The following is a 15,000-nucleotide window of genomic DNA, read 5'->3' as shown; positions in this document are numbered from 1 at the left end:
GTATCCTTTGAATTGTTGTTTTAGTTCCAGCCGCAAGGGGGCATACTTCTCTGTCTTATCCTGGTCTTTTGCAGCTTTGCAGCTATTATTATTATTATTATTATTATTATTATTATTATTATTAACTCATTATCATTAACTTATTATTATTATTATTATTATTATTATTATTATTATTATTATTATTATCGGTCATCATTCTACTAATCATTATCACTACTAGCCTGCGAACGAACGAAGGCCGGAAATACCTCGCTGTTCGCAGGCTACATTACTACAGTACTAAATGAAAGCACAGCTCACACAGAGAAGACTCCAAGATAATGGGCCACAATTTGTGACCTGCATTTTCTCACTTTCGGGATCAGTGAATCAAACTCCTTCTTGACCTTAGTATATAGTGTCAAAATTGCCCATGTACAAGAGTTGAGTAACGTTTCCTCCATTTTCCTTAAACTCATCGTGATCAATTATCATTTTCATCATAATCATTATAAATTATTATCATTTCAATGATAAAAACTTAACTTAAAAGTTTGCATACGAACCTGACCAGGGCTGCGCTGTGAATCCACCAAATATGAAACTGCCACTTTTTACGACTGTGACGGTGGGCCCCTTTCCATCGCATTTGGAGTGAAAATCCTTTGCTTTGAATCCATCTCGAGAGGCCTTGAAAAGAAGACGCCATTGGCCGCTGCTGTATGGGAGCATATCATTCAACGCTTGTCGGTGTTCCGCATTTAAAATATCAGATTCCTCGAATGGTAGTGCGGTTGATTCGCTTAACACGTTAGATCGTTCTTTTGCCTCAGCAGGATGATCCAACTCATCCATAATTCCTTGAATCTGGTAAAACTCAGCCTCGGCCGCGATTTCTGCGAGGAAAGTGGCACCCTCTGGCAAGGATAATTTTCCATCGCGAAGGAAGTTGAGTACAAAGCGGAAATAAGTTCCGTCTCGATCTATAAAGAATGTGCCATCTTTCGATGGTTTCAGTTCAAATCTTCCGGAAAACATTGCCGCCAGCATGGAGTTTGGATCCTTGGTCAGAGTTTGAACAGTTGTCGTAAAGTGATTACCACCAACGTTCAGTTTAACCGCGGACGAAAAATCCATGCCTTCGAATTTCTTTGAGATAGTGTCGATCGCGTCCTGTTCGTCACGAAGTTTGGCCACCTGATGCTGTAACAGATCACAAGCGGCGAGAATCTGTTCTTCGACATCAGCAAGGACTTCTTTACGAGTCGAATCGACTGGTTGGGCCATTTTTCTTCCAGCAAAGAAAAGTTTGAGTTCACTGCAGTAATGCGGACGGCAATTGCTAGGGGATGGCTGATTACTTTTCTGACACCCACTGGAGGCAAAAATCTCAGAAACACAAACAAAGGAGCCAATTGCAGGGCGAAGCCCAGAAAAACAGCCCCTCCCCCAAAAATGTAAATTTTGAGCCTTTTATGCCAGGTCAAAGTGAAAAAATTTACATAGTTGTTGTAGTTGTGGGTGGTGCGTGACTTCACAGCGCTTGTGGTCGCGTGACTTTTTGAGGAAATCAAGGACAGAACTTTATTTTAGATTATGGATCCAAGCGATTGGTGAAAACCCAGGCTAAAATTTAGCTCTGTTTATTCCCATAATCGTTTAAAAACGTTCTTTTCGTTCATAGAGGAAAGATTTCGTGAGAAATCAAAACAAAATTTTGCGTGATTTTTGTACGCGCATTCTTCCAGATCGTACGTCACATGAGTGGAACTGCGTCTTGCGCAAGACACATTTTTGTTGAAGTTCGGTAACCAACCTTTTAAAGCTCTTGTACCATGTCTCAGCTACATCATGAAGGGTTAAGAAAACAAATGATCGTCGATAAGCGAGCAACAGCGGCTGATTTTTCGCGGTTGGTGAGTTCAATGATCAGATCAGACATTTAAACAATGCATGAATGTGAACTGATTCATTAGGAGATTAATGATACATACCCTCTTAATCAAAAACCTACTCAAATCTTTTACACTAGGTTCGAAAACGCGAAGTGAAATGAAGCAATCAAAAGTTAGAGCCATTATCTCTAGTTTTTGTACAAATATTTGTCTCTTTAGCCCACATTTTGATAAAAAAATTATCTGACAAGCAGCATGTTTATATACAGAGGTCGATCGAATTAAGTAAATATAATGGGTTATACCATGTATCATTAATGCGCTGTTGAAAGCAAAGTAAATTAAGGAAGTTGTTTGGCGGGATTTTTATCATGTGGACCCAATCATAGCTTACTGGAAAAATTTTGAATGAAATAGCTGATTTTAGAGTTGGCTCCTGTGAGAAAATTATTCGTGTACTTTTCCTTCCAATGTAATAAGCACCACGGCTTACATAAACGCCTGCCATGAACAGTTTACCCAGTTGTCACTCTCATCGTTGGAGCCAAAATGGTCGCCTCTTAAGCCCATTTCAGCCTTGGAGACCTTTGGTGCCCCACAATTCCTTAATTTTGTTCAGTGGAACCAAATTTCCCTCTTTAAGGAGCCTCTAAAAATTGGCCATGGAGAGGGAGGGGCTAGCCCCCCCCCCCCCCCCCCACTCTTCTCACATTTTTTTCAAGTAATTTACACTAATCTTACATATACTAAGACGTAGCCTCCCTACTTACAAATGAGCTCCATGGCCCCTACTGAGGGAAGGGAATTGCCAGGGAATTGACAAAAACTTAGTTTGACCAAAATCCAAATTCCAAAAGCACTAATATTTTCCAGGCACCATTAAAACGGTTTGTTGGTCTTTGTTGGGACTTGCGCCTGTGTTTGAGAACCAGGGACGGTCACACACAGGCACGGAGTCTAAACACAGCCTTGCAGATATGTTTAAAGTGACAATGTACTTTTGACAGAAATCTAGCACCTCTCAAGATAAGAGGAATTCCAGTTCTAGCTCACGGATTGTACACAATACATCTCAGCCTGCTAGTCATTCACGGAGTGGGAATTTAGCTGTTCGCAGTTCTTGTACTGCTGATCCTAGGAGAAGAGAAGTTGTCATCACGGATCCATACTTAGAGGCCATTATGAAAGAAAGCAGAGCAAGAAACCGAAAGAGATTTACAGTAAGTTAGTTTATTATTGACTCCATAAAAATGAGAATACTTAAACAGTATGGCCATGCTACAATTATTGATGTATGGAGTCCATAACATGTAACAAGAACATTACTAAATCAACATAGCAATTAGCTTTAACATATGGCAAAATAAACACGTTTGCACTATAGAATCAGTCCCTAGATGTAAAGTTAAATGTTTTTTTCATAAGCTAAAACCAAATAAAAACATATATTATCTTACTCTATACACAAAAAATGGTTTGTTTAGTAATGCACAGATTGACCTAACTGTAATGCTATCATATTATATACCACAAGAGTTAGTTCGGATGAACATTCTGATTGGTTAACATAGAGGTAATTAGCAAGTCCAATTTGACTCCAAGAAGATGGGGAGAAACGAGAGTTTTTGCACCTTTTTGGTTGCCAGATATATGCACTAACACAACAATCTGTGCATTGAAAGTGGTGAATATTAAACTCAAATTTGGTGAACTTATTGTTCTTTATCTTAACTGTTTTGCTTTTATGGGGTTCCCCATTGATGAATAAAATTGTCTGACATTAGACAGAGTAAGAAACAAACGACTGAAGGGGACATAATGGTAATTTTTCAGTGGACAAAGATGTTTTTACCCCTTTCACCCACTTAGTTTCCCACTGACAAGTAAAATCATCTGGTGTTAAGATAACTCCTGAGGCAACCCTCCCCCCCCCCCCCCCTTCCCCACTGATGAGTAAAATCGTCTGGCTTTAGACAGAGTAAAATCTATAAATCTCACTCCTTAAACCTTAAAGTGCTACTACGACCAAAAAAACAATTCTTCTTCTTTTTCTTTGGATTTCAAAAAGATGTTAACCAAACACTAAGAGACCCCAAGTTATGAGTTCTGATTTTAAAAAGGCACCTGTTTATTTTAACTGGAATTTCTCATTTATTGGCCCGCCATTACTAACTTAAAAACCTTGAGAGAGCTGAGAAAATGATGTCAAAGACTCAACAGTTTAAGAAAGCAATGCGTGTGTACGCGGCTGAATTAATATGCAGCACAGGAGTTTTGGGCTTTCAGATTTTTAAAATCGTGTTTACATATATAATAAGTTGCGTTTACACCCTGAAATTTTAAGCTAGTGAGTAATTGACATCACTTTTCCCAAGATCCAACCATCTGAGGTCCAAATCGGTCAGTTTCAAACATGAGTAATGGTGGACCATGAAATCCAAAACTTACACTCAAAATAAACAGCCTTTGGATAAAAATCAAAGCTCCGAATTTTGCCAGTAAGGTGTTACGCGAACACGCTTTCAAAATCTCAAGAAAAAAAAGGAAATGATTCATTGATCATAGTAGCACTTTAATAGGCTGATTAGGATGACAAGAATAAGTTGTGGTTAAATGAGCCCAAACAGACCAGAGTGAACATGAAGGTGTGCAGTTTGAGCCCACTTAGTATCCAGCCATTGAGGAAAGTGGAATGGGTAATGCCTTGTTTCGTGGCCTTTCATGGCGTGTCATGATACATCATTTATTTTATGCTTGTTCTCCTCAAGTTTAATGGGTGCTTGCTTTATATGACAAAATTACTAAATTGCTGTTGCTGTTCATGTCAGTTGGTTTGTTTGTCATGGTGTTTTGCTATTTTAGTCAACAGATTACTTCATGCAGTGGTGAGATTAGGACTTTCTACATAAGAAACCAGGAAGATATTGACAAGCAGCGATGATGTTGTGTGTTTTACCAACAGAACAAGTGGTCAAAATATTTAGAATTAAAAAATTATACCATTGGGTCAGATTTGATATGCATCCGGTCTTAAAAATAATCTTGCTCTTTTTTAATGGAAAGCCATAGCGTTAGGCCTTAACTTGAACTTTGATGTTTTTCTCTAAAAGATGTCCAAGCTGGAGTTTTTTTAAGGACTGTTGTCAAATTGTGTGGTGTGATTTCTGATCCCACTGCCAGGTTTGTTTTTGAGCAGGCACTGGGTCTGCTCTTAAAACTGGCTCAAGTGGTTGTTTTGGCTGTGTAAAGCCTGGATGATAATGCTTGACACTGGATGTTAAGTCACCATAACATGACAGATAAACCACATGTCATAAATGCCGAGTCCAAGTCAAGTCACATGATAACCACATAATGAAAGAACTTTACCACCTAAAGATGTAAACACACCATGTCGTAAGCAGACCTTAAGACGTCACGATGGTAACGTAGCCCTTAAGAATCATATCTTGTCATGTAATGATCAGTTCACACAACATGGTGACAAAACCTCACCACATAACGTTGCTGCAGTACTTCATGACGAAACTCCACAACATCAAAATAAAAGTTCAAGAGAAAAAGAACAAAAATCACAGAAGAAAGTTATGGCTTTCCATAGAAATCAGTCAAAAAAGAATAAACAGTGACTTTATATCCTTAGGAACTATATGCAAGACAACAGCAAGGAAACAAAGCACTACTTATGTAAACGATCAACCACTTAAAACAGGATTTTTCTTAGAGGAATAAAAATTGGCGAAAATTCAACCCAAAATAACCTTTTTATTAATGAACAAATAACTTTTCTACATAGGATCATTGGATCATTGGTCAAATGTTGCCACTTGCCAGGGACCAGCAATACTGCAATTTAGAACTTGCACCATCCAAGATTTGCTGGTTAAAAGGGGAAACATGGGATCAAAATGAGCAACTTTACCCACTCAAAAACATGTTACATTTTTATCAAAGTAAATCAGTGAATTAGTACAAAACAATATCATAGCAGGATCCAATAATATTATTTGAGATTTAGCTTTATTGTTTGGGTTCATAATATCTGAACAGCATAATATCTACTTGGAAAGAAGTCAACGGAAGAGAACTGTTATTGGTGTAAAGTTCATAAAAATGTTATAATTGTAAAATTCTTATGCTGTAATAGAAATAATAATAACAATACTACTACTACTACTACTACTAATAATAATAATCAATAATTATTCTTATTATTATTAGTATTAGTATTATTATCATTTTATTATCATCTTCATTCGGTGAAAGCAAGCATATTTTACAATGATAACACTTTTAGATTTGTAGCTTCAAATATAAAATTTGTCAAAATGTTTTATTTGATGACATATCGAAAAAAATTTGCTTAGGCCTCCAGGTTTACCCCGGTGCAAAAGCCTGTGAAACTTTTTCTTTGTTTTGTTAGCTTGTGGTTAGGTTAGGTTATTGTTTGATGTTTTTTCTCTTTTGTTTTCCTTTGTGTTACATCATCCATGAGTTTCACAGGTTTTTACACCAAGGATGAGCCAGGCCTTCACATGTTCCTTGCCCTCTCAACTCCTCTTTTTTGTAGTGATGATATACTTCGCTGCAGTGAACAGGAGGGGAATACAGAGTGTGGACTAGTCACTAATGAACCATTTGATGTTTTATTACTGAAGCAATAGTAACTTCCACATCATCAGTTAACCATGAAAAAGGACCTATGGTTCTCGACTAAATAATTGCTTACTTAGCTGGTCTGACACAGACCATCTCGCTGTATCATCTCTTTGGATGGTATGTTTTGCACGCTTTATTACTTACATTTCATTCAATTTTTGTAGTATTAAAAATCATAAACAGGCTAAACAGTTCAAGCAAAAACCCAGCTGTTGCAACAACTCAAACAACAAAGTGATACCATCAAAAAAATATCATTCTTTAGTTAATTGCTCTGACATCATAACTACCTTGTTGTAGAACTTTGACAGAAAAATTGATTAAAACATTCTATTGCTTTCTTGGTTGTTGAATGTGTGTTCCTGGCCCCTTCCCGGCAGGACCTGGGGGTCGTTTATCATGCTGCGGAACTGGTTTCTCATGAGCCACTTTAATAGCTTCTGCCTTGAAATCAGCGTTACCCTTGGTAACCACTCCTGACACAATGATCTTCTGATCTGAGGGCCTGGGTAATAAACAGTGGTGAGTGCATTTATGGAAATTAGTGCATTTTGAGACATTGATCCTTAAGGGTGAAGTAAGGGATGCACTTCAATTTCCATCTCAAGCTACCCCCAACCTCTCTCTCTCAACTCGCTGCATAGACGTAATGATGGTGTTACTCAATTTGCGGTCACGCAGTCCTGAGGTTGAACGAACGTGATGTCACGCACGCGCGAAACAAACATTTTCTTGAAAAACTTTGACCTGTGTTTCACAAATCAAGTCACTAGGAAATACCACTAGAATACACATTTTCAAATAACAGGTGATAATTACACGCCTTAGTCGTTTCGTATCACTGCGTTAACAATGTACATTTTCAAACAGTGTGTACACGTTGTAGAATCCGAATCGACAATATCTTCACAGATCACACACTTACTTTTCCTTCGGCTCTGCAAATTCTTCTTCCTCTGCTTTCTCTTCTGGAGTAGGGACTGGATGTTGAGATTGATGATGTTTGGAAGTTATTCTCATTCCTCCTGCTTTTACTAAAAGAGAGAAAAAACAAAATTATCGTACTGTAAGTAGCTCTCGTCGCGTGCTGTTGAAACCAGACTCAGGTAAAAGCCCGCATAACCCACTTTCAGGGTTCCACATACCTGCTGGTGGATGACCAGCTTTTAATTCTTTATCTTTATTTTTGGGAGGGGAAGACATTGTGAATTAACGATAAAATTCAGAGGAATAACTACTATCCTTCTGGTAATGAGCACACCGTGAAAATGGTCATTGCCAGCTGAGCGAAGTCACGAGGGAATAAAAGCACGCTTTTGTTTGGTCAATTTAGAACACGTGATCTAATATAGTCCGGAGAACATGGCAACATTGATGACAACATATTGTGAAGAAATATGCTTTGCAAGTACTTTCATTTTAAATGATAGCTTGAACAAGGGAAAAAGAAAAACAATTTTTTGATAAAAAAATAATATCAGTTTGGTAAGCTCCGCTCACCCCACCCCACACCACTCCCCTCCACTCCCATGATAAGACCAATCAATCCGATTGTCATCAAGAAATAACTGCAAGTTTTTAATTATTAGGGCTCTCTTCATTCTAATTAAAGACTTTTTAAATATTATTCCATGTGAATGGAAATAGATTTTTCAGACCTCCCTTCCATGTAGCTACTCCCTCTCCCACCCCTAGTGAAATGTTGCTCGTTTCCAGACTCAAAACAATAGGCGAAGGGTTTCCTCCGCTGTTCAATTTGAACTTCTTTAGTTGATCTTGTAAATAATCCTTGGAAATGTGGGTTACCTGGATTTTCACTTTATTTGTTGATGTTTTATTGATTTCAATTAATGTTTCCTCGTCTACAAAGTCGAAGAGTTCATCTTCGATCGCGGACGTTTTAGAGAGGGCAAAAAAAGAATGGTCACACGTTTCTTGCAAGAGTAGTAAAATGGAACATATCATGAAATTACGGGCAAAGAATTCAAAAGAGCAGATGATGGCTTGTTTGACAAAAGCTCTAGATTCTTCAAATGATGCATTTCTGTGGAGTATTTTGGGAGAATCGTTCCAACTGCAAGGTAAAACGAAAGCTGCAAGCATTTGCTTCAAAGAGGCTATAAAACGTGGAGGAAAATTGTCGAAGTTTGTAAAGAAGTGGCATTTTCTTGGACCATTTGTGATTGGGAAGGCTGAGGTGGATGGAGATCCTTTGGAGGAGTGGGGTGGAGTGAAAAATGTTTCAAGGCAAAGATGGGATAAAAAGGTGCTTTACTATTCAGAGTTGATGCCCTCAGGGGTGGTAACGTGGATGGAAATAAACCAACGTGGCTCTTCTGAACAACTAACTATTGCACCACCAGTCAACTGGAATGAGCTGGTGATGTCGTTACAGTCAATGGGCATCACTGAATGGCAGGGATGGGCAATGGGGGATTTTTATGTCAATGAAGATGATGCTATGGTTGCAGTGCAATGTCTTGGCATGCATACTGTTTATGTGGATTACATTATCATATCAGGAGATGTCTACAGGAGAGAACAGTTTTGGTGAGTCTTTGAAAGTCTTTCATATTACTTTCAAGTACTCTGACGAACAAGTTTGGAAAGTCCAGATGCCTGGGGGGGGGGGGGAGGGGGTACTTGGGTCAATTTTCACTGGGTATGTTCCGCTGACCTCTCAGAACCCCTTCCCCTTTATAGTCTATTTTATGGTCAATTATAGACCCCATCTTAGTCTCTTTTGGGTAAATATAATTTTAGCGACCCAACTTAGTCACTTTCTGTTTATGCATAAACCTTACATATAGCCTTATAATTGTAATTTCAAAACGGAATGTAATGCGACTGCTAAAGTTCTCTCTGTAACAACTTTTTTTCCCCACGAATCATTCCACTTTAAAATCCCACCAGCCAGAATTTTCTTAACCCCAAAATCCTGACAATTTGCGACCCCATTCTAGTAACTCTGTCGGGAACTCTGTTGAAAATTCAACCCCATTATAGTCAATCCAGTCGTGAAAATGCAATCCCATCTAGCAGCACATCCCAATTAGCCCATTAATAGGAAGTAGACCCCCTGGGTCCAGATGTTATGAGTCATATTGATAAGTGCATAATTAGAAAAAAAATCTTTATAACATCTTCAAGACTTGCGGCAGCTTTCAATATGCTGTAAACATAAACAACCTTGAAAAAGCATTCTTTAGAAATTTGCAGTTTGTCTGGTAAAAAAATTCCCTATGCTACGTGTGATTCAAAATTTGGAGTTGGCCATGATACAACTGGTAAAAAAACTTTGTCTTACCCGAGTCACAGCAAATGTTTGGCCTTCGTTATATAGATCCGAGTCCATAGATCTTTGTCCACTTGATCCAAACTGACGTCAAGTTATCATTTCCTGTTCAGTTTTCCCGGTCAGTTTTCCCACGAATTAAACATTAGCTAAGTGCCATCCTCGGAAAGACCCAGGGAGGGACAGTTGGGGCAGGAGAAAAGGCCACAAACGTTTTCAGAAACGTTCTTGAAAACATTTGGCATTAATTCAACTTTGTTCTGAAATCTCCTGTATTGAAACAACAGTAATGGTGATAAACTGTACAGTTACTTAAAAGAGGGAGTATCTTCTTTATGGCTAAAATAGAGCATTAAGTGAGACAAACTGCATACCAATGCAAATATATTAAAATATATATACATTTTCCTTTTCCAAAGAAACCAAATGCTATTTGCTGTCAGAACGATACTTGAAAGTAATCTGAATAGAAATTTAATTATTATTAACTCACTCAATTATGCTATAGTTCTTCTCCCCTTGTCTCTCTTTTTTATTAAAATGAATTTAAAAGAGTATTAGGGGTTAACTTGAAAACCTCACGATTCCTTTACCCTAGGCTCCACATAAAATTTAAAAAATAATAATAATAATTAATTGCTATTTCTTTTTATCCTTATATTTTAAGTTTTTAAATGTATATACATGTAACATTTTTCTTGTATTTAATATTTATTCTAAGTGTGAGTCAATAAAGATAAAGCATACTAATCAAATGACATTTCAACAAGCTTAACAGTTATCACACCCTTGTACTGCAACAATGTAAAAAATATATTTGCCCTACTTCATAATGTTGAATAATGGAGCACAAAAATACAACTGGCTTGGACAAATAACAAAAATCTTAAGGCAAACAGCAATTGTGCTCAATTCTCGTTCCTGTTACTGCACTACTCATTAAAGCTCTTCATTCCTTTCAAATATATAATAGGTCTTCTGTGCAGCTATCCAGGGGAATTCATACACTTTACCTTCATGCCAGATCTAAAGGACCATTCATGTTTTCATGCAATATAAAACTGATAGAAACGAAACAGTCTTTTCAAGTGCTATCTCCAGCATTTCTCCCTGATCTTGTGAATGGAAAGCTTTTCTCAAGATTCATCTCTGTTCCAATTATGAATTTACATGGATCTCATTGGCTGAAAGTGAACAAAGTTTCTACGTTAAAGAAATCATCAACAGACACATTGTTCACTGCACAGATGGTCATGGATGACAAAGCCTTCATGATAGCACCTGGACAAGTCCGACCAATCAAACTGGTATTGGATTATAAAATTCCTAAGGAAAAAGAACATGATGGCAAAGCTTGTAATGATGAAAATATTGTTTTAAAAATAAGCACCAGCAAAGGACAGGACCAGAAGTTGGCATTAAATCTTCGATGCCGAAAACTTGGTGAATCCTTTCTGTTTACTTTCCTTGACCATGATGGATCAATTCAGCAAGGTGCAGCAATTGCTCCATTGAAAGGTTGTCTCTCTAGCAGCTGCCCAGTTTTGTTAACTCTCCATGGAACAAGTAGGTACCAACAAAAGACATCTGCAAAATTTGGTATTGGGGGTTGTGAAAACCCCATTGCCAGTTAACAGTGACAGTCTTGGTGGTCTCTTTCACAGCCGTTATTGGAGCGTGACACATTGCTGCCCCTACCAAGTTCTTTGGGGGGAGCATTGCGTGACAGCCCAAAAAACGGCTACCAAGGAGACCGCAGTCTTGGCTACTTAAACAGATTTAATGAATGAAATGTTACATAAAATGTTACAGTATATTGAACTGCAGATATGAATTCAAGTAAAGTTATGATTCTCGCAGTTATGAAAATTCAATGCAATTTTAGCAATCATAGCTTTACTTGATTTCATATCCGCAGTTCAATACTGTTTCATTTCATAAATCATTTCGTTCATTAATTTATTCATCACAGGAACATTTGAACCCACAAATGACCTGTTCCCAACATCAGTGGCTCCATGGCTCAGTTAGTTAGATCCTCTCACTGGCAATGCGAGGTCACAGGTTCAAACCCCATTGAAGTCCTGAATTTTTCAGGCTTTTCTACACATTGCTAAAATTGCATTCATAAAGTTTTGCGAGGATCTTGACTTGATTAAACAGATTTAAAATTTTAAACAGCTTCAAAACTTATTGACCGTTAAAAGCAAAACCGCGAGGTCTATTGACCACTTCTATTTTCTTTTTTTGGAAATTCCATGGCAATTTTAAAAATTTCAACAATCTTGTCAGGATGGAGTAACTTAAACCCATTGACTCCCAGGGTTCCCCATTGACGAGTAATATTGTCTGGCGTTAGACAGAGTAAGATATTAAGTATGGCCAGTTCAGGCCGGCTTGGCAGTCAAACAATTAATGAATTCAGCCCTTAAAGTGGCCCCTGTCAATGACTAAAATAGTCTGGCGTTAAACAGAGTGAACTCTGTAATTCTCACTCTCAGGGCTAAAGGGTTAAACTAAAAAATTATGTCCTCATAAGTCTTCAGAAGTTAGATGATTGTGTTTCATTACGTCATGTGTTTCACCGTTTATTTAAACAGCTGTTCCCCCTCAAAACCAAGCAGACAGTTACAAGCGAATGGAGGACAAGAAATGGGTGTTTGGTGTGGAACATCTTTGGCTTTTGGCACCCACAAGACATGGGGCTCATAATTGGGAAGGACCTGGAGAGCTCACAGCAATGACAGCATTGAGGAGCTTAGCCAAGCTCACAAAAGAGTCACCTTGGATTGGGCCCCAAGCTGATGAAAACCATGTTGTCTTTGCTGGGCATTCAATGGGGGGACATGGTGCCTGGTAAATAGATTACTTTTCATACTGTTTGAGCAAGGCTTTCAAGTTTCTCTGAACTAAAATATTTTGTTATTGTTAGGGTAGCAGATATAATTTGTCATATTCCCCTTTAACGTTTACATTTTATATGCCACAAATAGTAAGTAAAATCTCAACAAAACATAAAATCATTTGTCCAACCTTTATCGATGACTATCAACTCAGCATATGACAATATTATTTATTGAGTTAATTAATGACTGTGTGTTGACTACCATCAGGCACCTTGGCACACATTATCCTGACCTTGCTCTCGCTCTTGTATCTGCGGCTGGCTGGATCAAGAAGGAAGATTATGGTGATTCAAATTTGTTTTTCCGTCATGACATCAGCACCAGTCATACCCCTCCAGAGGTTAAGGCAATTTTGGAAGCATGTATAGCAGAAAATGATGCAGACAAGCATGTCTCAAATTTACATGTAAGATCTCCATTTTTCCTGGAAGTGTGGCAATAATTGCTGGGTTTCTTTGGGCTATTTACCGAAGACATCTATCATGGCAATACTGTAACAATGATATACGGTACCAAAACAATGTCATGTACTATTAGAGCTGCATATTGTGCAAAGACAACTTGAATCTCCTGGAAAACAAAATGCAGCTCGGTTGACAGTTATGGAATAAAGCGCTGTCTTGCTGCACTACCACACGTGCGCAATGCGTGCCTATTTTTACAGTTAATATTCAGTAAGATGTGAACCAACACCTTAAGCAATAGGCATCTAGCAAAATTATTTGACAGAGTTCAAAAAGTCTTTTGTGATGATAAATGACTTGAAACATAGTTGTGCCTTTAATTATTGTGTTTAGGGTATTCCAGTCATGATACGAATTGGAGCAGCTGACAGAACAGTTCATCCTTACTTCACGCGTCGCATGTTCAGGCTCCTGCAAGAACAGAGGACCAATGTCACTTATTCTGAAATAGCTGATAAGGAGCATTGGTGGTGGGATACATACAATACTAATGATGGTGGTGTCGTAAATGACCCTGTAATGAGGAAGTTTGCAGTCAATCACGCCCTTAGTTCTGGAAAGCCTTTAAAGTTGCCTACGAGTAAGTTAAGGCAATGCCGTCTATCAGTTTATTTTCATAGGACTTGATAGCCCAATTTCCCTCATGAGAGGGACAAAGTAATTACTGGTACCTCATTGACTCCAAGGGGTTCCTAATTGACAAGTAAAATCGTCTGGCATTAGACAGAGTAAAATGCTAAGTATGGCTGGTTTAGGCTGGTTTGGGAGTCAAAGGCTTACCGGTAATTTATTGGTCCAATGCCAGGCAATTTTACTGATCAGTGAGGGTCAGGGGTGAAACTGGATTAAAGACATCAGGGTCCCCTTTAATGGGGACATACATGTAGCTTTTCAGTGAGTGCTTAACCCATTGACTCCCAGGGGTTCCCCATTTACGAGTAACAACGTCTGACGTTAGACAGAGTAAAATACTAAGTCTGGCCGGTTTTGGCCGGTTTGGATGTCAATGGGTTAACCCTTCCTCTCCAAAGATTGACACAGATTTTACTTTGTTCAATGCCAGGTGATTTCATGTGTTAATGAGAGCTGCTTCAGGGTTGAAAGCCTTAAGTTGATAATAATAAAGTGCAACATCCTTTATTGTTTGGTCAGTGGTAACAGCTCATTTCTTCATGCTCTCTTACTGTATCAGTTAATTTAACCTACATAAAATTCGATGAAATCTATTTAGGATATTCGCTATCATCTATTCACCTCATCATATCTTCATCATATCATATCAGGCCTAGCATTTACCCTCCCAACCATGATACACCACAGAGAACAGACAACGACACCGGGAATTACATGCCCTACTCTTTGCGAACAGTGTGTGGGTTCTTTTACATCCCACAGGAATATGGATATTGAAGGGTGAGATGGGGCCCACAGTTTATTATCCTTATCTGAAAAGACTAGAGAGTCAGCACTTTCTCCTCAGTTATTTAAAAACCCTGAATGTTGGTCCAGCTGGAGTTGAACTCCATGGCATCCTAGTATTGACAACCAACTGAGCCACCGGTGCGTGGTATTCTCTTATGCAGTATATTTAACCCCTTGACACCCCTTACTCTGTCTAACCCCAGATGATTTTACTTGTCAATTGGGAACCCCCGGGAGACAGTGGGTTACTCACTCAGTGAAAAATGTCCCCATCAAATTATAAACATGCACCTAATAAGCTCCCTTAGTTTTGTGTATCACTGTTATTTTGCAGAACTCACTCAAAATTTCCAAGCAATAAATGAGTGGGACTATTA

The 15,000-nt window shown here is 38.3% G+C and overlaps 4 protein-coding genes across 5 annotated transcripts in view; 2 read left to right on the top strand and 2 right to left on the bottom strand.

The window, feature by feature from the left end:
• LOC137984362 (uncharacterized) overlaps positions 1-1,396 on the bottom strand; it is a 5,772-nt gene extending 4,376 nt beyond the window's left edge. The window contains exon 1 of the mRNA XM_068831533.1: positions 549-1,396. Coding sequence (XP_068687634.1) covers positions 549-1,269 — 721 coding nt within the window. The 5' untranslated portion in view covers positions 1,270-1,396. The remainder of the gene's footprint in view (positions 1-548) is intronic.
• Positions 1,397-1,739: 343 nt separating this feature from the next.
• Positions 1,740-4,910, top strand: LOC137984364 (uncharacterized). Its single transcript, XM_068831535.1, has 3 exons — positions 1,740-1,898; positions 2,885-3,097; positions 4,740-4,910. The coding sequence occupies exons 1-3, from the start codon at positions 1,818-1,820 to the stop codon at positions 4,764-4,766; spliced, it is 321 nt and encodes a 106-aa protein (XP_068687636.1). The 5' UTR covers positions 1,740-1,817; the 3' UTR covers positions 4,767-4,910.
• Positions 4,911-5,880: 970 nt separating this feature from the next.
• Positions 5,881-7,822, bottom strand: LOC137984363 (death-associated protein 1 homolog). The gene is made up of 3 exons (XM_068831534.1): positions 7,682-7,822; positions 7,462-7,570; positions 5,881-7,041 (listed from the first exon to the last, which is right to left on the bottom strand). Exons 1-3 carry the CDS (start codon positions 7,737-7,739, stop codon positions 6,867-6,869), a joined length of 342 nt encoding a protein of 113 aa, XP_068687635.1. The 5' UTR covers positions 7,740-7,822; the 3' UTR covers positions 5,881-6,866.
• A 457-nt stretch (positions 7,823-8,279) lies between these two features.
• The window catches only part of LOC137985067 (uncharacterized), a 12,742-nt gene continuing 6,021 nt past the window's right edge, over positions 8,280-15,000 (top strand). For both annotated transcript variants that reach the window (XM_068832516.1, XM_068832517.1), the window contains exons 1-5: positions 8,280-9,086; positions 10,805-11,397; positions 12,432-12,687; positions 12,945-13,143; positions 13,535-13,781. In XM_068832516.1, the coding sequence (XP_068688617.1) occupies positions 8,332-9,086; positions 10,805-11,397; positions 12,432-12,687; positions 12,945-13,143; positions 13,535-13,781 (2,050 nt within the window). In that variant the 5' untranslated portion in view covers positions 8,280-8,331. The remainder of the gene's footprint in view (positions 9,087-10,804; positions 11,398-12,431; positions 12,688-12,944; positions 13,144-13,534; positions 13,782-15,000) is intronic.

Source organism: Montipora foliosa, chromosome 14 (assembly GCF_036669935.1).
Source record: "Montipora foliosa isolate CH-2021 chromosome 14, ASM3666993v2, whole genome shotgun sequence".
In the NCBI taxonomy this organism is placed as follows: Eukaryota; Metazoa; Cnidaria; class Anthozoa; order Scleractinia; family Acroporidae; genus Montipora; species Montipora foliosa.
This window is presented reverse-complemented; position numbering and strand designations above follow the sequence as displayed.